The sequence below is a fragment of the Microcebus murinus genome, chromosome 10 (genome assembly GCF_040939455.1).
Source record: "Microcebus murinus isolate Inina chromosome 10, M.murinus_Inina_mat1.0, whole genome shotgun sequence".
NCBI lineage: Eukaryota > Metazoa > Chordata > Mammalia > Primates > Cheirogaleidae > Microcebus > Microcebus murinus.
In genome coordinates, this window is record NC_134113.1 from 56,679,401 (window position 1) to 56,703,477 (window position 24,077).

General features: G+C 54.8%; 2 protein-coding genes across 2 annotated transcripts; one reads left to right on the forward strand and one right to left on the reverse strand.

Annotated features, from left to right (window-relative positions):
• The first annotated feature begins 3,174 nt into the window (after nucleotides 1-3,174).
• LOC105871450 (keratin, type II cuticular Hb6) lies at nucleotides 3,175-12,259 on the forward strand. Its single transcript, XM_076007840.1, has 12 exons — nucleotides 3,175-3,543; nucleotides 4,301-4,509; nucleotides 5,237-5,297; nucleotides 6,047-6,142; nucleotides 6,361-6,525; nucleotides 6,784-6,909; nucleotides 7,179-7,399; nucleotides 9,219-9,250; nucleotides 9,381-9,527; nucleotides 9,795-9,899; nucleotides 11,307-11,429; nucleotides 12,225-12,259. The coding sequence occupies exons 1-12, from the start codon at nucleotides 3,175-3,177 to the stop codon at nucleotides 12,257-12,259; spliced, it is 1,689 nt and encodes a 562-aa protein (XP_075863955.1).
• A 4,173-nt stretch (nucleotides 12,260-16,432) lies between these two features.
• On the reverse strand, nucleotides 16,433-22,327 carry LOC105870401 (keratin, type II cuticular 87). The gene is made up of 9 exons (XM_012762986.2): nucleotides 21,887-22,327; nucleotides 20,075-20,283; nucleotides 19,731-19,791; nucleotides 19,499-19,594; nucleotides 18,669-18,833; nucleotides 18,279-18,404; nucleotides 17,789-18,009; nucleotides 17,025-17,056; nucleotides 16,433-16,626 (listed from the first exon to the last, which is right to left on the reverse strand). The coding sequence occupies exons 1-9, from the start codon at nucleotides 22,268-22,270 to the stop codon at nucleotides 16,433-16,435; spliced, it is 1,488 nt and encodes a 495-aa protein (XP_012618440.1). The 5' UTR covers nucleotides 22,271-22,327.
• Between the last annotated feature and the right edge of the window lie 1,750 nt (nucleotides 22,328-24,077).

The following is a 24,077-nucleotide window of genomic DNA, read 5'->3' on the forward strand; positions in this document are numbered from 1 at the left end:
TAATTGCCTGAGGTTACAGAGTGACAGAATGGCAGAGCCAGAATTTGAAATGAGGCAGTTTGGAATTTGGGTCTGTGTTCTTAACTGATATGCTGATATATTCAACTTTTAATTAACTGATGATTATTCTTTGGGGTACATAATATTTGTAAATGTTTATGGGATACATTTGATATTTTGATATTAGCATACAATGTGTAATGATAAAATCAGGGTAATGGGACGTCCATCACCTCAAATATTTATCATTGCTTTATGTTGGGAACATTCCAAATCTTATCCTCTGGTTATTTTGAAATATGCAATAAATTATTATCAATTAGTTGCCTTGTTGTGCTATGGAACACTAGATCTTATTCGTACTAACTATATTTTTGTACCCACTAACCAACACCTCTTTATCCCCCCTCCCCACTATCTTTCCCAGTCTCTGGTAATGACCATTCTTCTCTCTACCTCCATAAGGTCACTTGTTTTTAGCTTCCACATTTGAATGAGAATATGTGATGTTTATTTTTCTGCACCTGACTTATTTCACTTAACATAATGTTCTCCATTTCCACTCATGCTGTTGCAAATGACATGATTTCATTCTTTTTTTTATAGCTGAATAATATCCATTGTGTATATGTGCCACATTTTCTTTATCCATTCATTCATGGATGGACACTTAGGTTGATCTTGGCTATTGTGAACAGTGCTGCAATAAAATGGGGTGCAGACATCTCTTTGATATACCGATTTCCTTTCTTTGGATATATACCCAGAAATGGGATTGCTGAATCATATGGTAGTTCTATTTTTAGTTTTTCTGACGAAACTCCACTCTGTTTTTCTATAGTGGCTATACAAATTTACATTTTCACCATCAGTGTAGGAGCTGCCCCCTTTCTCCAAATCTTCACCAGAACCCATTATTTTTTTGTCTTTTTGATAAAAGCCATTTTAACTGAAGTGAGATGATATCTCATTGTGGTTTTGATTTATATTTCTCTGATGATTAGTGATGTTGAGCATTTTTCATATACCTCCTGGCCATCTGTAAGTCTTATTTTGAGAAATGTCTATTCAGATTGTTTTGCCCATATTAAAATAAAATTATTTGTTTGTTTGTTTGTTTTCTATTGAGTTGTTGGAGCTCCTTCTGTATTACAGTTATTAATCCCTTATCAGATGTGTAGTTTGCAAATATTTTCTCCCATTCTATGGGTTGTCTCTTCACTTTGTTGATTATTTCCTTTGGTGTGCAGAAGCTTTTTAGCCTGATGTGATCCCATTTGTCCATTTTTGCTTTGGTTGTCTGTGTTTTTGAGGTCTTACTCAAGAAAGCTGTACCCAAATCAAAGTCCTGAAGGATTCCTCCAATGTTTTCTTCGAGTAGTTCCATAGTTTCATGTTTTACATTTAAGTCTTGAATATACTTTAATTTCATTTTTAATATGGTGAGAAATAGTTATTTTAACTCTTTAGTTGTGACCATATTAAGAAATAATTTTACATACTGATTGAGTACACACATCCATACACACCACATGCAATTTAAACAAAAAGGTCATGAAACAATAGTTATTCTTATTACCTGTGATGTGCTGTGATATTTTCTATTCTACTCTATTGTATTTGATTTTGTTCTAATTTATTTTAATATTATTAAAATTAAATTCTGGCTGTCCCCATTAGTGGGTCACAACATGAACTCAGAAAACACTGCCCCTAAGCCTGCTGCCTCTTAATGATTGTAACGAAGCCCTTCTGCATTGTGCTGCAGCAGGCACATACCTCTGCATATCTCCAAGGCAGCAGTGGGAGAGAAAGTCTTAACCCATTTCCCAGGAGTGTGAAGTGCCTTGCTCAAGGTCTTACAGAGCTTGTCAGGGAAGAGCCTTGGTTCCTATCTAGCCCTTGTGAGTGCAAGTCCCATATTATCCACACTGGATGGATGGCACACACCAATATAGATCTGTTCTGGCATTTGCCAAGGGTACTGATAAACTTCTGTGTAGTGATAAGGGCTTCAGAGAGTTATAGCATGACAAGCAACAGGGATTTGGGCTGGTGGCTGGGGGCTGGATGCTCTCCTCATGTAGCTGTACCTAGAGCTTATATTCTGAGACAGATGCTATACAGACTTATAATAATGATACCCATCTCAGGCCTTCTGGGCCCTGGAGGAAACACATAGGACTTAGGTAACATTCAGACAATTTGATCCTTGCCTGTGACCTTCTTGGAAATCATTGGGCTTTCCTGGGACCAGTGAACCAGTGTGTGCCCCTGGAGGCCTCATGGAGAACTCTGAGGGAGGGAATGCTTCCTCTCAGCATAGGCTGGCCAACATGGCCTAATAAGTTGGGCAAAGGACTGGTCTGTATGCTGTCTGAATGTGCAGATGAGCACGTGTGTGTGTGTGTGTGTGTGTGAGAGAGAGAGAGAGAGAGAGAGACACACACACACACACACATAGAGAGATAGAGATAGAGACATGGGGGCAAAGAGACAGAAACAGGCATAGAGAGGGACAGAGATAAAGATAATAAGTTGATAGGTAAAGGTAAGCAATTTGGGACTAGGGATGTTGGGTTCCTGTGTGGGTGGCTAAGTTGGAGACTGTGTAAATGTGGAGATTTTGTGGTGCAGGAGAGGCCATCTGGGTCAGAGAAACCACCAAGCGCACCCCAAGTTCCACATCTCATCTCATGCTGTCTCAAGGTACCTGGCACAGTTTGATCAGCACCACGGACAGCGGCACCACCACCATCTAACTGGGTGGCAAAGGCATAGCCACAGCCCCGCCCCTCCCCCTCTGCATTCCAACCTGAGTCACTGCCCACTCCTTCCTCCAACATCTCAGTTTCTCCAGCTGGGTATTGGGAGGTTGAACGGGGTGTGGGGGAGTGAGCTGGCCTTTTGAAGAAGAAAATTGTGCAGTTTAGGCCAAAGGACCATAAACACTCTGGCTGCATCTAGGCACCAATTAAGAATATTAAGAAAGGAACCACAGCAGCTAAACAGCCCAAGCCCATAAAGGCATCTAATTGCTCTTACCCACGTGGTCAGTCTCCCCACATATATAAAAGGGCTGCAGAGGTGTGAGAACTAAACATCTGACACCGCGTCCACTGTCCCCTTGGACGTCTCCATCCTCAGAGCTTCCAGCCCCCCACCAAAGGAACCATGACTTGTGGATCTTACTGTGCTGGCCGCGCCTTCAGCTGCGCCTCGGCCTGCGGGCCCCAGCCCGGCCGATGCTGCATCACCGCCGCCCCCTACCGCGGCATCTCCTGCTACCGCGGCCTCCCCGGCAACTTTGGCAGCCACAGCGTCTGCGGGGGCTTCCGCGCAGGCTCCTGCGGGCGCAGCTTCGGATACCGCTCCGGGGGCGTGTGCGGGCCCAGCCCCCCCTGCATCACCACCGTGTCGGTCAACGAGACCCTCCTCACGCCCCTCAACCTGGAGATCGACCCCAACGCGCAGTGCGTCAAGCACGAGGAGAAGGAGCAGATCAAGTGCCTCAACAGCAGGTTCGCTGCCTTCATCGACAAGGTGGGTGTCCTGGATCACACCCTTCCTGAACCCCCATCCATGGCCACAGCCAGGGCTGGGCACTGTGGGTAGGGCAAAATCTGGCACAGAAAGACCCCTGCCTGCCTGAGAGCCCAGTGTGAGGGCAGAGGCACAAGGACAGACAAACACAGGCCCTCAAGGCCCAGAAAGACTCAGCTGACAGTTGAGATAAGACAGAGCTTGTGGGAAAAGGTGTGGCCAGGCAGCTGCACTCAGGGAGTTGGGGAGGATGTGAGAGCTGCTGCTGAACTCAGAGAAGTTGGGACAGGCCCGGGCTGGGGACCGTGTTCCTCCTGAGAGGGTGCAGGGTTTGACTCCCAGATGCAGGGGGGGAGGGTGGCCGGTGACAGCATGTCCCTGGTCCTATGCCCAGACACCTGATCTGTGATCTGACCTGGGTGCTCTGCCTGGGAGGATTCCTGACTCACCTGGCCTCAGAGTGAGGGGGCGGAGCCCTCCATGTCTCCCTGGCACATGCCACAGGGCCTCATCTGCTGGGATAACTTGTCTCCCCAGAGAGCAGGCTCTGATGTTCCCCACTCTGGATGCATTCTCCAGTCGGGAACCCAGACGTAGATCGCGACCAGGAAAAGCAGGAGTGGCCTGGTCTCCCACTGCCCCCTCTGCCCACTCTGCTGGGCTCCGGGTGTGGGAGCTCTGCTGAAAGCAACCACCCGCCAGAGCTGCCTTCGGGGTGGCAGGAGCCCTCTGACCCTCATCCCCACCCGAATGGCAGGTGCGCTTCCTGGAGCAGCAGAACAAGCTGCTGGAGACCAAGTGGCAGTTCTACCAGAACCGCGAGTGCTGCGAGAGCAACCTGGAGCCCCTGTTCGAGGGCTACATCGAGACACTGAGGCGGGAGGCCGAGTGCGTGGAGGCCGACAGCGGGAGGCTGTCGTCAGAGCTCAACCACGTGCAGGAGGTGCTGGAGGGCTACAAGAAGAGGTGAATGTGGCCGGGAGCAATGTGGGGCACAGGAATGGGCCTAGGTCAGGCACACAGGATTAGACAATAGGAAGAACTTCCAGCTGGGGTGAGCGGCCACAAGGAGCACCGGCTTGACGGAGCGTTGCAGGCGCTCCTCCTTGTGCGGTCTCTGCCCAGAAGCCTGCCCGAGGCTAGGGCCGCAGCTCCACCTGAGCTATCTCTGCCCTACTTCAGCCTTCCCTTCCCTCTGCCTGGGGGCAGGAAGCCCCTGCAGCCTCCAGGCCTCCTCATGCTGCCCCTCAGCCCTGACACCCCTAGCATGGCATCACATGAGAGCTCCAGGGCACCCAGGAGTGACAGGACCCAGGGCTCTGGGTGTCCCACTGCCTCGGGTTCCGAGTCCTGAGGCCTCTGGGTCTGGCAGGCCCCACGCCTGAGCCAGGATCCACAGCCAGGTGAGGGGACGCTGGGCTGCAGGCTGGAGACCCAGCACGGGACTGGGGACTGAGTCCCTCTGTGCCTCCTGAGGTGACCTTAGAGCAGCCTCGGGAACTGGACTGGGAGGTCCCAGATCATGAGCCCTGCCCATCCCCAGTGCAAAGCAGAGAGAGAATCTCAGACACGTCCCAATCCAGCGAGAAAGGGGATTCCTGCTATTGCCCCTCACTGGCATGAAGGGGTGGGGCTCTGCAGAGACCCGCCCTTCCCTGACCTCCCCTCTGCCCTCTCCTCTGTTCGGGCTCAGGTATGAGGAGGAAGTGTCCCTGAGAGCAACAGCTGAGAATGAGTTTGTGGCCCTGAAGAAGGTGAGTAACACGGGAGTGGGGAGCACAGACACATGCGACTCAGGGCGACAGACTCTTCTTGGGGACAGCCGGGGGCTCCACCTCAGGCTGGCTGCAGTGACCTTTCCAAGGCAGGCTGGGAAGTTCCCAGAGGGCAGGCAGTGGGTGGTGAGTCCAGGGCTTTGACAAAGGCAGTAACCTTGGAATGTCCACTGGTCCCTGCCCTGGACAAGGGCGTGACTGCATTGACCTCTGCACGGCCTGCTTTGCTTCAGAGGTCGTGGCGTGTGACTGAGGTCCCCTGGAGCCATGGCAGCCTCAGTGTCTCTGCTCAGGGACAGTGCAGACTGTGTAGCATTCTGTAGCAATCCCGGGCTCTGGGAGAAGATGGAGCATCGGGAGGAGTGGCCATGTGGTCCCCGGAGGACTGGTGGGGCAGAGGGAAGGGCCAGGGGACAGTGATGGGGATGCAGTCTAGGCAGGCTTCCTGGAGCAGGAGAGGACAGAGGGAGAGACAGGAGGACACGGTGTCGGGGGTGGGGGGAGGATGAGAGGCTGGGAGCCAACGCCAAGGCACAAAGAGGTCTGTTCTCCGAGGCGAAGAGGATGGTGCCAGGTCATCCCAGGAAGGGTGACAAGGAAAGGAGGTGGCGTGGGAATGCAGCACTGGGGAGTCTTTTGCCCTGGTCACGTGGGATGGGTGAGCGGAGAGAGGAGTTTGGGGCTGGATCTCCGGGGTCCTCTGAGCTGCGACACTCCCACCTTCCCAGGACGTGGACTGCGCCTACCTCCGCAAGTCAGACCTGGAGGCCAACGTGGAGGCCCTGACCGAGGAGATCGACTTCCTGAGGCGACTGTACGAGGAGGTGCGGGTCGTGGGCCAGGCAGGAGTCTGCAGCGGGCAGAGAAGAGGGCGCTGGGGTGGGGTGCAGCGTTGGACGGGGTGTGGTGGGGGAGGCGGTCCAAGAGGCTGTGAAAGGGGCAAGGCCCGGGACCAGCGAAGGTGAGAAGATGGGTACAGGCTGGGGTGACTGGGGCTGTGGCCTAAACCAGCTCCAGCCACCCCCGTCCCCAACTCCTGCAGGAGATCCGCGTCCTCAACGCCCACATCTCAGACACCTCGGTGGTTGTCAAGATGGACAACAGCCGGGACCTGAACATGGACTGTGTCATTGCCGAGATTAAGGCTCAGTACGATGACATTGCCAGCCGCAGCCGGGCAGAGGCCGAGTCCTGGTACCGCAGCAAGGTGAGTGACACAGGACACCTGCCTCCTAGATAAGGGAGGGAAGCGAGGAATCTCTGAGAAAAGGCTTCTCTAGTCTGGGGATTCTGATCCCTAAGGACAGTGAGAGAACAGCTGGCTCTCTGAGGCTGCAATGGCAGGGCAGGACTGCCATGTGTGGCTGCACAGGCTGAGCACTGCACAACCTGCACAATCATCTCTGGTGTCCTGAATGGATGACATGTCCCCTCCCGATCCTCACGAGCGCCTCTGCTTCCCCAGTGCGAGGAGATGAAGGCCACGGTGATCAGGCACGGGGAGACCCTGCGCCGCACCAAGGAGGAGATCAACGAGCTGAACCGCATGGTCCAGAGGCTGACGGCCGAGGTGGAGAACGCCAAGTGCCAGGTATGGGTCACTTGTGCCCTAGACCAGAGAGGCTCAGGGTCTACCCTGTCCCACGGCCCAGGTGTGCCCTATCTGGATCTCACCATTCATTCTCCAGCCCATGGTACATGTAGAGGCCCTGGTTCTGGTCACTCAGGGAGACCCAAGTGGTAAGGCAAGGGGCTCTGTTTCTGGGGCGTTCCCAGCTGAGTGGAGAAACTGGACACCTGCAGATAATTGACACAGACACCCGGGACTATAACAAACTCTGTTCTCTTGTGGGGCCCCAGAACTCCAAGTTGGAGGCTGCCGTGACCCAGTCTGAGCAGCAGGGCGAGGCTGCCCTGAGCGACGCGCGCTGCAAGCTGGCTGAGCTGGAGGCCGCCCTGCAGAAGGCCAAGCAGGACATGGCCTGCCTGCTCAAGGAGTACCAGGAGGTGATGAACTCCAAACTGGGCCTGGACATCGAGATCGCCACCTACAGGCGCCTGCTGGAGGGCGAAGAGCAGAGGTGGGTCCCATAGTCCTTTTACTTCCCAGCCTTTCCAGGGTTCTTAGTGTGCCCTCTCCTTACACTCTTGCACCAGTCAACATTCGTGTTTAAAACTCCCTGTCACCGGATACGTAACTTGTGTAAGTCCTTTAAGTATCATGTAACCTCTTTGAGTCTCTCATGCACATCCAGGTACCGATGTGTGATTGGAGTCCTATATAAATCAGTGACTTTAGGCCAAGGATCTGGCAGCAGGAATCCCTGTTCCTGAGAATTCTACCTTGGGCTTGGGGGTTACCTTGTGTAGATAGTGCTTCCTCCCTCCCAGGTCTAGTTGCACGTGCCCCTCAGGATTCCAGCTGGCTTCCCTGGCCCAGCCAGAGCCCAGTCTCTGGCTTCAGGCTTAGCCCTGGATGTTCAGACTTATCCCTTAAAAGCACCTTTAGACAGAGGATGCCATCAATTACACTTATCTATTGTATAGACAATGAGTGATCTTCCATTGCAACAGATGGGACTGGATTAGACAGAAAGCAGGAATTGTTCCTTGGGGCACATATATCTTGCTCTCAGGATATTTGCTGCTTTTGTTGCTTTGGAAGTGGGAGGGGAGAAGTCCCACTGGTCATTCGGCCTTGCTATTGCTGGAAGGCAACTATATAGCCCAGCTCCTACATACACTCCTGCAGTATGAACTCATCCTTTCCCTTTGGCCCTTTTCCCCTGGTGGTTAATTGGTCACACCCTGAGCTTCTTCTCTCCTTGTGGTCAGCCAGGCCCTGGACTTTGGGGATAGAAGGGTGGAGGGCAGGGATGCAGAGGGAGCATCCTGTGTATTGGGGAGCTGGGGAACCAGGTTTGGTACCTGGAAGTCAAAGTGATCACATAGTGAGTCTCACAACGAGCTCAGGTAATTGCATTGGAAAGCTCAGGGGTGCTGTGTCTCACTGGGCCTGGGGAGTTTCATTAGTGAAGAATTCCGGGAGGTGTTTTTCAAGTAGGAATTCGGAAATTGGAGACATGCATGAAGACAGCACTGGAAACTGAGTGGCCACCCCTCTAGCACATAAGGCTGTTAGAGAGAACTCAGGAGCTCTGATGTGGGCTACCCAGGAAACCTGGGCATGGGGCGATTTGCTGGTGGGCTCTGTGTGGATTTTTCTCTCTGCTGAAGCTGACCTTTGCCACTGTGCCTTCAGGGGAACTCCATTCGTTTCCTTTAGGGAGACAAGGAAGGAAGTCGCGTTGGAAGGACAGGTGGGCTGGGTGGAGTGAGGTGGCCTGAGATCCCTGCTTCTGTCATTGGTCATTTCACTTCTCTTGGCCTCAGTTTCTCCATCTCTCAAATGAAAATTGTTGTAGACAGTGTCTGAGCCTGTTCTCAATGGGTCCGAAAATCCCATTCACCCATCCAACAGTTCTGCATTGAGCCAGGCATTGTTTTTAGGTGGGGGTGGGGGTGGGGCTGAAAACTTCTGTCCTCTTGAAGCCTACATTCTAATGACACCAATCAGATCAGGAATTTAAATATGCTCCTTTGAATGCATCTACAATTCAGTCAGAACCAACCTAGAAATGGTGGCAGCTAGTAGTTCTTAATGTGCCAGGGACTGGGCACTGTAGGCATACCGTATCTCAAAGCTGATTGTCCTGATGAGCAAGCCTCGTGGGAGGGAGGTTGAGTCTGAGGCCGCGCTCGCAGGCGTCTGTCTCCAGACCCTCGCGGGGGCTTTAGCAGGTTTCGTGTCCCCTCTGCAAGTGCCTAGAGGGAAGGTCGCGGTTGCCTCTTCCGCACTGACCGTCCGCGGCACTGACCTGTCCCTTCCTCTCCCCACAGGCTGTGCGAGGGCGTCGGCTCCGTGAATGTCTGTAAGTAGCCCGAGCCTCTGCATCTCCCGCTGGGCGGTCCCGGAGCCTCTGGGGAGGGGCCCTCGCGGGGGCAGCGAAGCCACCTGGCAGTGGCCGTTCCTGACGGGCGCCTCTCCCTGTCCCTCCTCAGGCGTCAGCAGCTCCCGCGGTGGCGTCGTCTGTGGCGATCTCTGCGCGTCCACTACTGCCCCTGTCTCCACCCGAGTCGGCAGCGGCCCCTGCAGCAGCAGCGTGGTGGTGGGCGCCCCTGACGCCTGCGCCCCCTGCGCCGGCCCCTGTAAGCGCTGCTAGGAGGAGTCGCCTCCGCGAGCGACTGTCGTCGTCACCCTCCGCCCAGCCAGGACACGCGCCACCTGAACGCCCCGCCGGCCTGGGCTCCAGACGTCTGCCCTCCCCACCGGCTCCCCTCTGCGCCCTCCCCATGGGCAGGCTGGGGCTGGCCTTGGTCTCTCTGTAGCCTTTCCTAGTAGTCTGTCGTCCTGAGGATTCTTCCTTTTCCTTCGCCTTTCTGTTTTTGTTGGATTCACCCGGTTCCTTGCCCCAGACTTGGAGGCACAGGACCGTGCCCCAGAGTGTCCCCGCCTGCACTTCCGGGACCCTGCCCACGGCTTCTGCCTGTGGAACGGGGAACATCTACAGCGGTTTTCCTGTAACTCTTTGAGGGACATGCCCCGAGGGAGGGGAGGGCACCTCCCTTCCAGGGCCGCCTGCAGATGCCACTAAATAGCCAGTGACTCCACCGCCTGCACGTTTGTCTTTGTTTCTCTCTGTGTTTCCAATAAACTAATTGTAGCGAATCAAGCCTGGGGCCTCAGAGTCTTGAGATTGCCAGGGCCTCCGGTGACAGGTGTGCCCTGCCAGTGTCCCTCAGCACCTCTCCATCCACCGAACTAGCTCTCAGCAGGCGAGCATGACGGCAGCACATGCTGCCCATCTGTCCTGAGCAACTCAGGCCTTGGGGAAAACAAGGGAAGACTCATGGAGTCAGGAAGTCCTGTGTGGTCATGGGTTTCTCTAGAACAAGATCTCTCAACTTCAGTGCTGTTGCCGTTGTGGGATGGACCCTTGTTTGTTGTGGGACTGTCCTGTGCTTTCTGTACGATGTTTAGCTGTGTCCCTGACCTCTATCCACTAGATGCCAGTGTCCTCCCTGATCCACAATTGTGATGACAAAGATGTCTCTAGACATGGACAACTGTCCCCTAAGAGTTCTCAACCAGGATGATTGTTGCCAACACCACTCCCCCCTCCACCTGGCATTCCTGGAGTGGAAAATTGCATGAAAAAACCGTGGGTGTGACCGGAAGGAAGGCATGTGAGAGAAGCAGAGTAGGGGGAAGAAGACCCTTGGGTTGAGAATCAGGAGAACTGGGCTTCCAATTCCAAGTCCTGACGGCCACACGTGTGACTTGGGGCAAATTGTTTTCACCCCCCAAGCTTCAGTTTTCTTGGCTGTAGAATGGGGGAGATTGGACAGTATTCCTAAAATCCTTCTAGCTCCTTACGTAAGGTTATGTTTGGAAGGGTTTTGTTGATGCAGTCCTTTGTTTGAATGCTGGCTCAGCCATTTACTATTAACAGTTGTGTAATTGTGGTCAATCATTAATCCTCGCTGTGCTTCAGCTTCTTCGTGTTTAGAATGGGGTGACACCCACTGCGTTGTAGGGAGATGTTTCAGATATCTGAAACATGAACCACTCCAGACAAAGAGGCTTAAAACAGCCATGCTTTATCATTTCTCAGGGGCAGTTCTTCTATTTTACATGGTGCCGTTTGGGGTGCTAGGATGTCTGGAGGGCCCAGAATAGTAAAATCGTGCATGGCTAGGTTTGGTGCGGGCCACCAGCTGGGAGTCCAGGTGGGGCTGTTGGACAGGGTGTGTCACTCAGGGGCCAATCAGAAGACAATTTGAAGTGAGAAAGTTTAACACAAGAATTATTAACTAGAACAGACGGTTGGAGGAATGGGGGACTAGTCCAGTATGGAATAAGAACTCTAAGGAATATAGGAGCTGCGGCCATAAGGAGCCACTCCTGTCCCTGAGCCTTTTCTCCAGCATCCAGTGACAATTTCCTCACTGTCCAGCCAGCCTTCACCAATTATCTCCCTGAGGCTCTGCATGATGCCTGGTCCCAAAGTCAATGCCACAGGTTTTGTTACAGCAACACCCTGCTACCAGGTACCAACTTCTCTTCCATTTTATCCATTGCTACGTAGCAAAATTTAGTGGCTTACAACAATACTTTTCATGATTGTGGAATCGCCTGGGGCATTCTTCTGCTTCGTGTTGTTGGCTGGAGCTCTGGAATGGCTGGGAGGTTTCACGTGCTTCACTCACGTGGCTGGCATGTGGTTGAGAGCTCAGCTGGGGCTGCTGGCCAGGGGTGCTGTTCTCTATATGCCGCCAAGCTTTTTAAGACCTCCTAGGTGCAGAAGCTGCACAGTGTGCCCTCTAGCACACTGGATTGGTCAAAGCAGTCACGGGCCAGCCCAGGTTCAAGAGGAGGGGAAATAGGCTGCGTCTTTGGGTCTTTGGATGAGGAGTGGCATGCACAGGGGTAGGGGGGAATGGGTGGAGGGCCACTTCTGAAGACAGTTATAGGAGGATTAAACGAGACAACACAAAAGTTTGGAGTAGAGTGTGGCACATCACAAGATACTAAAACATTGGTATTTGTTAATGTGTTGTTGTTATCACTATGATATCATAACAGTGCAGCATGCCTAGCCTCTGAATAGCAGGAGGCCGAGTAGGGTGGCAGAAAAAGACTGGGAACCAAAGGTCTACAGTCTCAGGTTCCTGTCCTGGCTTTGTCACCTTTTCAAACCTCAGTTCATTTACCCACACGATAAATGGTGGGTGACACCACCGGCTCACTGAATAAATGAGAGCCTCAGCTGGTGTGCAGAGCAGGGTGGATGCTGAGGCTCCGCTACTCTGGGTATTGTCACAGCCATGCTGGCCTTACTGCAGGCTTGTCAGCACAGAGGGATCCAATGTCCAGCTAGCTCACATTCCTTAGCAGCCTGCAGGAAAGTTCCAGAAATGAGGCAGTTGGCTTTCATGAAGCATGGAAGTCCTTGTGAGCTGGCTCTTAGCATCTACTTCTGCAAGGCGATGGGAAAAGTGCAGGGAAGGCAGTAGGAATGAGAAATGCCCTTGGGTGGAGAAGGCTCTCATGGGTGGAGCTGGGGTTGGGGTAGGAGCGGCAGTGGAGGAGAGAGAAGAGATAAGGGCTCATTTTCAGCTTTCAGAGGGCGCTGGAGAGCAGCCCTGAGCCCCCAGTGCCTTCCTGGCTCATCAGAGCTCCTGGTGTTGCGGTGCTCCTGTGCAGCCCCAGCTCCACAGGTGTGTGTTCTCCACGTCTACAGCACACCTCTCTTCCCGGCCGACAACTGCTTACTTAGATTCATTTCTTGCTGTAAAATGTAAGCCTCACAGGAACAATCATCTTTGACTGTTTTATTCATTTCTGTGAACCCAAGCTTGTATAATAAACAGTGTATATAACCTGGTATACAGCAGGTGCTCAATAATCATTTGTTGATTGAATAAATGTGCTCCTGGTTTTCCTTTCAGTCTCACTCTTACTTTCTTCAGGAAGTAACTGGCTTTGCCTAGTTCATAATCCTTCCACCATGCCTCTCTTCTTTTCCTAGCACCAAGCCAGGGCTCCTTGCAGCTGGCCTGCTCCTTGAGGAAGGGTTGGCAGTGGTGGCAGAGGAGGGGGGCTCAGGGACTCAGGACCAGAGCCTTTAATAGATGGAGAGTTTGCCATGCCAGTCATGCCTGGTCCCTTGAGCTGGTGGGATGGAAGGAAGGTGTGTCACCTCCAGAGGCTTGGAGCCTCCCTGGACTTTCCCAGGTGGCACCTCCAAGACCCCCCAAGGCTGACAGTCCTTACTATGTCCTCCTTAAGTCCCTGGGAAAGGATTGTTAAGATCTCAGAGCAGAACTCACAGTCACTTCCCAAGAAGGTCAGAATTGAAAAGGCTTTTGGTCCAACCCTGCATTTGACAGGAGTTCAGGTCATCTTGAGCCCGAACAGGGGGGAAGGGTGGGGGCAGCGGGCTTGGGGAGCGGAGAGAGGCACTGAGAGATCAGTTGGGGCCAGATGTGCGGGACTGGCATGCGATGTTTAAGAGTCGGGCTTTATCCTGAGGGCAGTGGGGACCCACTGCAAGGTTGGCCTTGTGTCTTTTGGAAGTCTCTCTGGCTGCTGTGCAGGGGGGAAGGGAAGGGAGAAGAGGAGGACTGCAGGTGAGCTGTGGTGGCTGGGAGCAGGTGACAGCTGGAGGGACAGAGTGGATTGGGAGGTATTTAGGAGGCAGAAAGGGAAGCACTCGGGCTTAAGTAATACTGAGGGAGAGGTGTAGGTGTGGGTGGATCATAGGTGCTGGTTTGGGCAACTGTGTTGATGATCTTAACGGCAGAGACAGGAGGAGACAGGAGGAGACTCCAGGTGAGAGGGTCAGAAGCAGTGAGTGAAGCTGGGTGATCTGTTGAGTCCAAAGGGTCTCTAGGACTGCAACGGGGAGGTGTCGTGGTAGCTGGGACCCACTGCACAGTGGGTCTGAAGCTGAGGAGGGAGGGTAGGAGATGCATCGGGACTCTGAAGCCCAGTTGTAGGGTTTTAACCAGGGAGGACATTAACCGTGGGTGGTGACCGAAGGCGAGAGACTGATGTGATTGCCTTGGGAGAGTGTGCGGAGAGGTGAGAAAAGGGCCCTGGGTACTTAGATGTTCTAGGCGGTGTCCATGGGTGATGGACATGATGGGTGAGGAACCTGAGTTGGAAAGCAGGTCTGCCTGGGAGGAGCCGAGAGTCTAGCCTGGGAAGAGCAGACAGGGAGGGGAAAGGCCTGAGTCTCAGGGGTCAGGAGGTGTGAGGGAGAGGAGACAATAGGGAGCCCTAGGAGCTGGGTGAGGAAAGGGGCAAGGTCCTCCAAGGACAACATGGTAAGACAGGTGGGAGAGGCCAGGGGCTGGGGTACAGCCAGATGAAGGGGGTGAATGAAAGGGCCAGCTAGGAAAGGACTGGACTGCCCAACGGGGTGGGCTGCAGCCTCTGAGGACTATTCCAGGCTCGGTTCCTTGAGGATGGGGTTAGGGGCTTCTCAGAGTCTTCCCCTTCAGAGTTCGAGATCTTCCTGGGCAGAGGACAGGGGAAATCAGGCCAAGAAGGGGGCAGAGGAGCCATCCCAGCCTTGGGGTTTGAACTTTGAGCTATTTGGGGGCGAGGGCAGTGAGTGGGGCAGTTGAGACCTTGGCAGCTGCACCCAAGGTCTCATGGAGACCTGAGGGTCTTAGAAGAATTGGGGTTCAAATTTTCATCTCCTGATTTTTCAGCCCCTGTGATTTAGCTTTTCCTGTGGCTGAGTGATGTCCCCTAAACTGAACACTGACCTGTTCAGACTGTGACTGTGCCCTCAGTCCCTGATTGCTGGGAGAATGGTGGGGCGCAAGCGAGAGGCTTGGAGGAGGTGGGGGGGTCTCAGCCAGCAAACCTCAAACAGAGACAGCCGAGTGCTCAGCAGCCACAGCCTGCAGTGGGGCTGCGACAGATGCTTGGGGCTCAAAGACAGGCCTGGTCAGCATGCACAGGCTTCCCTCTCAGGGAAAGAGGCCGGGATGGAGCGGAGGAGGGGCTGGTGGGCAGATACCTGCCTGACAACAGGAGTAGCCAATCTGTGCTCCTCATGGAGAGGTGGAGCCGAGTCCCAAAGGGCTGGATGTCCGCACCTGCTGCTGTGCCAGCTGCCTGAGTTCATCCAACGTATCGCAGGCCTGGCTTATCCTGGAGCCCCATCCTGGGCCTTAGTGGAGGGTCAGAGCCAGGAAGAGACACTTCCTGTCCTCAAGGACCTTCCAGCTTGTTCCAGGCTCCAGACACACCCATTGACACCCCAGAGATCCTCAGGGTTCCAGACACTGTGGTGCGGGAGGGGTGTATGTCAGCGGGGGGGACTTGCCTGCTTGGGGTGGGGTGCCTGTCTGATCAGTGCTGGGTGCAGGGGTTGGACAGGGCTGAGGAGGAGGAGGAAGGAGCCTGCATCTGGCATAAGAAGCCCACACACGTGCTGGGAAGTGATGGAGCCAGGTGCGAGGGGTGAGAGCAGCGAATCTGGGCTGGGGTCCTGGCTGCTGGCAGTGCTTAGGGTGAGGTCACAGGTGGGAGCTGGGGCTGTGGTCCAGGCCTACAGGGATTGAGAAGGACCGAGTAGAACCATGCTGTGGAAGTGGATAGGAAAAGCGGTGACACCAGGGGGTGACAGGGGAAACACTGCATGGGGCTGGACTAGGGTTAGTCAGCTGGAGGTGGCGCAAGAAGGGAGTGGAGACATTGAGATTCACAAGATCACATACCCTTGCATGGCAGCAGCTTTTATTGAAACACAGATTGAGACAGCTCAGAAGGCGAGGCACCCACAGACAGTCGTACCCAGAGAGGGACCCAGGAGTGGCCTAACTTTCCATCCCACCAGCTCTGCGTTGGGCAGCCCCTCCTACACACAGCAGGGGAAGTCTGGAGCACCCGCAGAGTCTTTGAAATGTACACAGGTGCACTGGACAGCAGGACCTGCCCAAAGGCCCCCAACCGGAGGGCTGGAGGCGAAAGCATCCCCACAACAACGGGCCTCTTGAGTGGGAGGTCACACGAGGAGTGTGGCTGGAACGGTCAACCCGAAAGGCGGTCAGTGAAAGAGACAAACAGAGCACAGGCAGGAAGAATGGGCAAGTGCTTGCTGTGGGCACCGTCCTTCTCAGCTGGGAGGGGCCTGTGGGGAGGGTTTTGGTCTGTTTGATTCTCAGGTTGTGGGAGGTTAGTATCGTGGCTCGACCCAGGGGAAGGCCAAGCTCCCGTGCTGTCCAGCCACTTGAGGTGACTGATAGTGTCCCAGAGAGCTTGGTGAATAGTACAGATAATACAAATTGGCCACAGGTATTTTAGAGGCAGGTTGGAGTTAAGCGAAGGGCTGCAAATGACTCTAAACTGAAGCCACCAGGAAAACTATGACACAACTCCCAAAAATGAGTAGGTGGAGGATAGTGGCCTCCTACAGAGGGAGGATCTTTCCCTCTGTAGGAACATCTGGAAGATTCTGGAAGCAAGCACACCTTTTGCATTCACACACCATTCAGTGCTTGGCTGCCACAGGCGGGGCGGGCTCTGGACTCCACTAGGCGAAGCGGACGGACCGGCTGCTTCCGCAGCTGAAGCTGCAGGGGCGGGGCTGGCAGGGCGAGCAGGAGTCAGGGGCTGGCACCGTGATGCAGCCCCCTGTGGCTGCGGGGCCAGAGGCGATCTGGCGCCCTGGGGTGGTGCTGTAGGTGAGGCCCCCACAGGAGACTCCACCACGGGAGCTGCTGACACCTGTGGGGAGAGGTGACAGAAAGGTGAGGGCTCGCTGTGATGGTACCTGTCCCATGACAGGCCCCAGAGGGTAGTGGCACTGCAGGAGCTGCCTCCTCTCCAAGGGGTCCAGTGGTTGACAGCACAGACTCAGTCCCTCAGCTGCACATCCCATCTGGGAGACTAGGGCAGGAAGGAACTGAAGACCCCTGGGCGCAGAGGAGCAAAGCTGCCAGGCCCGGCATGGCCTCAGCCCATGGTTGTCACTTGTAAAGGGTGCTGAGCTCTGCTTCCTCTAACTCCCTTCATGGCCGTTTCTTACAAGGGGGAACATTCGTGGCCCCGTGGTTCAGGCCAAAGGGTTTAGCTTTGCCTGTCAACAAAGCCATTTTTCTAGGGGATTTGGGGCAGATACTTACAGACATTCACGGAGCCCACACCTTCACACAGCCTGGGGGAGAGAAAGCTCTGTTAGCTGCAGACACTCAGCTGGATTCCTTGAGACCCATAGTTGCGTGGGCACAGAGAGGCTCATGCTGTGGACAGTCTATGCCCTGGGAGGCAGGAAGGGCTCCCCTAATTTGAACTAACTGCTCACTTCTTTCTTGATTGGATTTCTAACCATGTGGACAAGCCCTTCTGATTCTCGGCAGCCCTGGGTGAGACTGTGACCTTCACATGCTGCCCCCAATCTGAGTACCGTAGCCCACCCCGGGTAGTGCCAACCAAGCTCTCAGAAAGGAGTCAAGTGCAGCGTGCGGAAGGGCTTTGCAGAAGGAGAGAGCTGAACGCATGCGGAGGTGCAGCCTCACTGTCATCCACGCGCCTGCAGCGGAGCAGGAAGCTCCTCTACAAGAATGCCTTTGGGGGCAGGTGACTTGTGTGCAGAGCTCTGCTCTTCTGCTTATTAACTGGGTAGCCATTAAGAAGACACTGAACTCTGAGCCTATTTCTTTATCTTTGGGTAGGAAAAATGATACTGATCTCATTGGATTATGAGGATTATAAAATGAGCACTTAGCACAGGTCTAGCATATAATAAGCATTCGGTAAGCTTTTGCTATTATTATTGAAGGTTGGCCTGTCAGAGTCAGAGCTCACACTGGCTCAAGGAAGTCCACTTCCAGGACCAGGACCTCCATCCTGGAAACCCTACAACGTCCTGCTGCTTAGTCAGCCTCACCTCTGCTCCTCGCCCTCCAGCAGGCGCCTGTAGGTGGCAATCTCGATGTCCAGGCCCAGCTTGGAGTTCATCACCTCCTGGTACTCCTTGAGCAGGCAGGCCATGTCCTGCTTGGCCTTCTGCAGGGCGGCCTCCAGCTCAGCCAGCTTGCAGCGCGCGTCGCTCAGGGCAGCCTCGCCCTGCTCCTCAGACTGGGTCACGGCAGCCTCCAACTTGGAGTTCTGGGGGCCCACAAGAGAACAAGGTTCGTTATGGTCCCAGGTGTCTGTGTCCACTACCTGGATGTGTCCAGTTTCTCCACCCAGCTCGGAACACCCTATAAACACGGCTTCTTGCCTTACCACCTGGGTCTCCCTGAGTGACCAGAACCAGGGCCTCTACATGTACCATGGGCTGGAGAATGAATGGTGAGATCCAGATAGGGCACACCTGGGCCGTGGGACAGGGTAGACCCTGAGCCTCTCTGGTCTAGGGCACAAGTGACCCATACCTGGCACTTGGCGTTCTCCACCTCGGCCGTCAGCCTCTGGACCATGCGGTTCAGCTCGTTGATCTCCTCCTTGGTGCGGCGCAGGGTCTCCCCGTGCCTGATCACTGTGGCCTTCATCTCCTCGCACTGGGGAAGCAGAGACGCTTGTGAGGATTGGGAGGGGACATGTCATCCATTCAGGACACCAGAGATGATTGTGCAGGTTGTGCAGTGCTCAGCCTGTGCAGCCACACATGGCAGTCCTGCCCTGCCACTGCAGCCTCAGAGAAGCAGCTCTTCTCTACCCATCCTTAGGGATCAGAATCCTTGGACTAGAGAAGACTTTTCTCAGAGTTACCTGGCTTCCCTCCCATTGCTGCGTCTAGGAGGCAGGTGTCCTGTGTCACTCACCTTGCTGCGGTACCAGGACTCGGCCTCTGCCCGGCTGCGGCTGGCAATGTCATCGTACTGAGCCTTAATCTCAGCAATGATGCAGTCCATGTTCAGGTCCCGGCTGTTGTCCATCTTGACAACCACCGAGGTGTCTGAGATGTGGGCGTTGAGGACGCGGATCTCCTGCAGGAGGCGGGGAATAGGAAGGACAGCCCAGTTATCTGGGTTTTCCCTCATCCCCCAAGACCTGCAATCCTTTGGCTTATCTGGAGCCAATCTCTCATGTTTCGAGCAGAAAACCCCCCTGACTGCATAGCTTTCTGCCCAAATAAGAAATACGTTTTAGAGGAAAAGACAAGCACTTCTCAAATGCTTGCATCTGGAATTATTCCGACCCTTGGAAGCCCAGGGTGCTTCCCTATAGTGGCATGTCCAGATGCTTCCTAGGGGCCCAGACCCTGTGTGTGGGCCTCTTTATCTCCTCCTAGACCATGTAAAGGAAGGCTACTGGCTGCCAGGGAAAGTCCTGAGCCAGAAAAATGAGTGTGAGGCTATCTGATGCTTTGTGTGGCCTTTGCCACACCTCAGTGGCTCAGGGGAAGGACACAGGACAGTTTCCCAAGTCACAGCTGTCCCAGAGCTGTCATCTTCTTGCCCCTTACAAAATTGGGCCCTTTCTGGATCCCCGTTGCTCTGCCTCCCTGCTCCTCCCCTCGCCTTGCTCCCCTCCAGTCCTGCAGCTTCGAGTGGGTTCCCGTGTCCCCAGGCCTGCTTCGTGCCGTTGGTCTGGGCCGGGGGTCGGGGATCCCGTCAGAAGTCTGTGCCCACCACGCCAGGAGCCCCCTCACCTCCTCGTACAGTCGCCTCAGGAAGTCGATCTCCTCGGTCAGGGCCTCCACGTTGGCCTCCAGGTCCGACTTGCGGAGGTAGGCGCAGTCCACCTCCTGTGTGTGGCAGCAAGGGGCCGTAAGGCCATTTCCCTCAGGGCACCCTGAGGACCTGGCTGCAGTGTGGCAGGGCAGTGGGGATTGGGTGGCCAGGGGCTCGGGGCAGGCTTGGGGTGGGCTTGGTTTCACTCACCTTCTTTAGAGCCACAAACTCATTCTCTGCTGTGGCCCGAAGTGCAACTTCTTCTTCATACCTAGGTGAGTGGGGAGAACAACACCGTGTCCGGATAGCTCTTGACCTTGGCCGTGAGCACGCGTACAAAGGAGCCTGCGTCCTAGACCTCCCCTGCTCATCCTCTGCCTCCAAAAGACAGGACTGGAGGAGTCAGACTGTGGGGCCAGGCCTACTGCAGGAAGGCAGGGAGTGCAAGACCTTCCCCGCTCTCAGGCAGAGACCCCCACCACAGACTGGACACTGCCCTGGGCTCAGGGAGCTTCCACCAAGCCCTTTTCTGAGCTGCCCCTTCCAGCGCTCACCTCTTCTTGTAGCCCTCCAGCACCTCCTGCACGTGGTTGAGCTCTGACGACAGCCTCCCGCTGTCCGCCTCCACGCACTCGGCCTCCCGCCTCAGCGTCTCGATGTAGCCCTCGAACAGGGGCTCCAGGTTGCTCTCGCAGCATTCGCGGTTCTGGTAGAACTGCCACTTGGTCTCCAGCAGCTTGTTCTGCTGCTCCAGGAAGCGCACCTGTCGCCCAGAGGCAGAGCCTGAGAATTTCTTCTTGCAGGATCAGAGGGCAAGAAGAGGGGTCCCAGCACCAGGGCCTGAAAGCCCCCAACTCTCTGATCCAGAGGAGTCCTCCCTGGTGGGGGTATTGTCATCTCTCTCAGAAACCACACCAGGGCCTAATCAGTTCACCACCTGGAAATCCTTCCTGAGAGCTAGCTTCCATCTTTTCTAAGGCAATTTACCTGGGGTCATGGAAAATGCTTAAAGCGTACTGGGTCTGGATTCTGTTGCCACTTGTTAACAACGTGCACTTGGATGAAGCACTTATCCCCTCTGCAGAGTGTGGAGGCTCACCTCACTATGAGGATTAAGTGGGCCCTGGTACAGAAAGGCACCCCTGCGCAGAACAGCTACTGCACCAAGCCAGGTGTGATTGTCAGTGTGCAAATGAACAGGTTGACCTTCTTAGATAGGCAGACTGTAAAATTTGAAAAACTAAGTATGTGCCAATTATTCAAATCCTGCAACAACAATGCAATTTGAATAATAGTCACCTGGGATATTAGTGCAGGAAGGCTCTGTGCTCCAACTGTTCCATTTTACAGATGAGGAATTGGAGGTCAGAGAGGTTCCCTGACTGCTTGAGATCTCACAATGGCAGAGGAAGAGCTCAAAGGCTGATTTCTGCCCCATAGGGGGGTCTTATCTCACTATGATAATTATAGACTATTTGGTCCCAAGGAAAACTCCATAGGTATATCCCTGCCATGAGCTTGGCCCTCTTCTGCACTCAGATACCTTTGTCGCATAACTTTGCCACACCTCTGGTAAGTCCTTTCTTATGTTCTCCTTGGTCTCTCATGCTGTTAAGAGTTCCAGATTTTTTTTCGATCCTTTTTGTTGGGTATCTTTCTAGTGTGACTTCTGTCTTGAGGTTGGCTCTGGAGAGTGCTTTCTAGCCCCAGAGCTGCCTCCCCTCATTCCACTGCCACATGGTGGCTTCTTGGATTTGTGGGGAAGGTGGCTGCAGGCTTGAGCTGGACACTGGCTCTGCAGATGGCTTCAGCTGAGCACAGAGCATGTGCTGCTTGCCTCCCCATAAAGCCCACAAGGATAGGACCATGTCTATTGCTCACCTGGACCCTGGGCTCCAGGCACAGTGGCTTCGACAAACTACTCTGGCCCCTGCTCAGTGGCCAAGTCACCACATGGTATAGAAGTCACCGCTCTGTGAGATCCGCAAGACCCACTCCCAGGCAGTCTTCCAGGATGGCACTTACCAGGGCTGCCCTTGACATAGAGAGCACCTCCTTGCCATGTAAGCGGGTATTTGGCTTCAAATGCACAGAGCACCCACACAGTGGCCCTTTGCTCACAAGGCAAGGTTTTCTCTCAGCAAGGCTCTGCCCCACTTCTGCTTCTGTGCTCTCACTTCGCCTCCCCCATCAGATTGGCAGCCCCCATTCCTGTCTTTCTGTCTGTGAGCTGGAAGTATAACTACCTTCACTTTGGCCCAGGAGCTTCCATGGGCAAGTGCTTATTTTTGGCTCCCTTGTTGGTGTCCAGCCTGAGACCTGAACACAGGTAGGGGTTCAGGAAGGGTGTGATCCAGGACACCCACCTTGTCGATGAAGGCAGCGAACCTGCTGTTGAGGCACTTGATCTGCTCCTTCTCCTCGTGCTTGACGCACTGCGCGTTGGGGTCGATCTCCAGGTTGAGGGGCGTGAGGAGGGTCTCGTTGACCGACACGGTGGTGATGCAGGGGGGGCTGGGCCCGCACACGCCCCCGGAGCGGTATCCGAAACTGCGCCCGCAGGAGCCTGCGCGGAAGCCCCCGCAGACGCTGTGGCTGCCAAAGTTGCCGGGGAGGCCGCGGTAGCAGGAGATGCCGCGGTAGGGGGCGGCGGTGATGCAGCAGCGGCCGGGCTGGGGCCCGCAGGCCGAGGCGCAGCTGAAGTTTCCAGGGCGGAATCCCCGGCGCACGGAGCTGAAGCCACAGGTCATGGTGGAGGTAAGGAGCTGTCTGGAGAGTGGAGAAGTTGGCAGAGGATGGAACCTTGGGCCTGTGCTCCCCGGCTTGTGGCAGGCCCTTTTATTTGCCAGGAGCAGCTGGCATTAAAAGGGGCGGCAAAGAGACAATAGCTGCATTTTATTGGCTTGGCATCACCCCAGCCTCTTAAGCTCGCAACCCGCTTGCCTCTGGAGTGCTGCTGTGTCAACAATCCCTGGCCACAGGCTCCGTTTCATCTTCAAAGCCCTTTACAAGTTTCCTCATTGCCTCTGCCCCTCCCATTGGCACTGGTGTGGAGAAGGGGGAGGGGCTCCCGAAAGCATCGTCAGACTCCATGCTACGAGTGCGGGCAATGGGTGCAGAGACCTGGGGTGGAGCTTGCTCTCTGCACCCTTTTCTGGAAGGGAGCAGAGCTGTGCTCTGGGCCCTGAACCTGTGGCGGCCCTGGGGTAGAGCAGTTGGCCTGTCCCTGGAGGGTCTCCAAACAACCTCTTGTTCTGGGCTTCCTTGTCTTCTCTCTATCTGGAAGGCAGTTTCCCTTCCTCACTGTCGAGATCAGCCTCTCCTATTCCATTCCTGTGCAGAGTCTGGTTGGGGATGGGAGTGGGGGTAGAGATTTGGGGTGGGGTGGGGCATGGTCTCTGCACTGTGGGTATTCCTAGTACAGGGACACCAGCTGGGACATGGGAGAAACTGAGTCAGAGAGTCGGGACAGAACGAAGGCCATTTGTCAGAGTCCTGGGCATCATCGCTGGTGGGATTGGGAGCAGGGAGAGTGAGCAGTCCTCAGAGCTATGGGACTGAGAAGGAAAGTGTCTTGGAGGTGAGAGAGCAGGGAGGTGGGTTTGAGTAGTGTTGAGGTTGAGTGGTACGAGGCGGAGAGGAGGTGAGAAAGGAGTCCAGCTCCGATTTGCAGACGAGACTTTGCGTGTCCGCTCAGGAAGTGCTTACTGTGTGCCCGCCAGCTGTGCACTAGCCACCGCGCTAGGCTCTGGGACTGCAGCAGGGACCAGCGGGTCTTGGAAGTAGGAGAGGGAGGCATGCACACGGGACACCAACACCTGGCCAGTGGGAACGGGGGAGAAGCCGCAGGTGGAGGGCAGGCCCCCACAATGTTGAGGAGTGGGGGTCCGGTGGGGGCCCAATGGGGGCCCTTCAGGTTTCCAGCAGGGAGTTCAGCGACGGAGTCCTGGCGTGTGTGCACTCACGGGAAGGATGAAAGGTGCTATAGATAAGTGGTCACCAGGGGCCTAAAGTGGGATTGCTTCCTCCCTTCAGAGGACCAACTGGGTTGGGGGGTCATGTGGCTGTCCCCTCTGGGCCAGGGCTAGTAATGGCTTTGGTGGATGGACAGTGAGACCAAGCCAGGAGGATTCCACTGACCCAGGGCTCTGACCCATAAACCTCCCAAGCGCACGTCTCTTGATGGCCTTTGAGGATGACTCCTTTGATGGGCCTGTTTCCTGACCCGGCCACCAACCAAACGCTGGCTAAAAATAACCCTCCACGTATCTACTGGGCCTCACCTTTTGCCTTCCCCACTCGTCTCGGGGGGAGGCAGGCAAAGGTGCTGTAGAATCGTGTCAGGGAGCTGGACATCTCCCAGAAAAGGGCTCTCCTGGCCCCTCCTCTCGGGCCCCGTGGACAGGCTTCCACAATCCTGTGCCCGGGGTGGGATCACTGGCGTGTGGGCTGTGGGGGTGGCTGGTTGCAGCTGGGTGGCTGGTGGGATTTGGGAGCACTTTTGAGGGAGGCTGGGCTGGCTGGTTCTTTCATGCTAAGCCTCTGCTGGGTCGAACA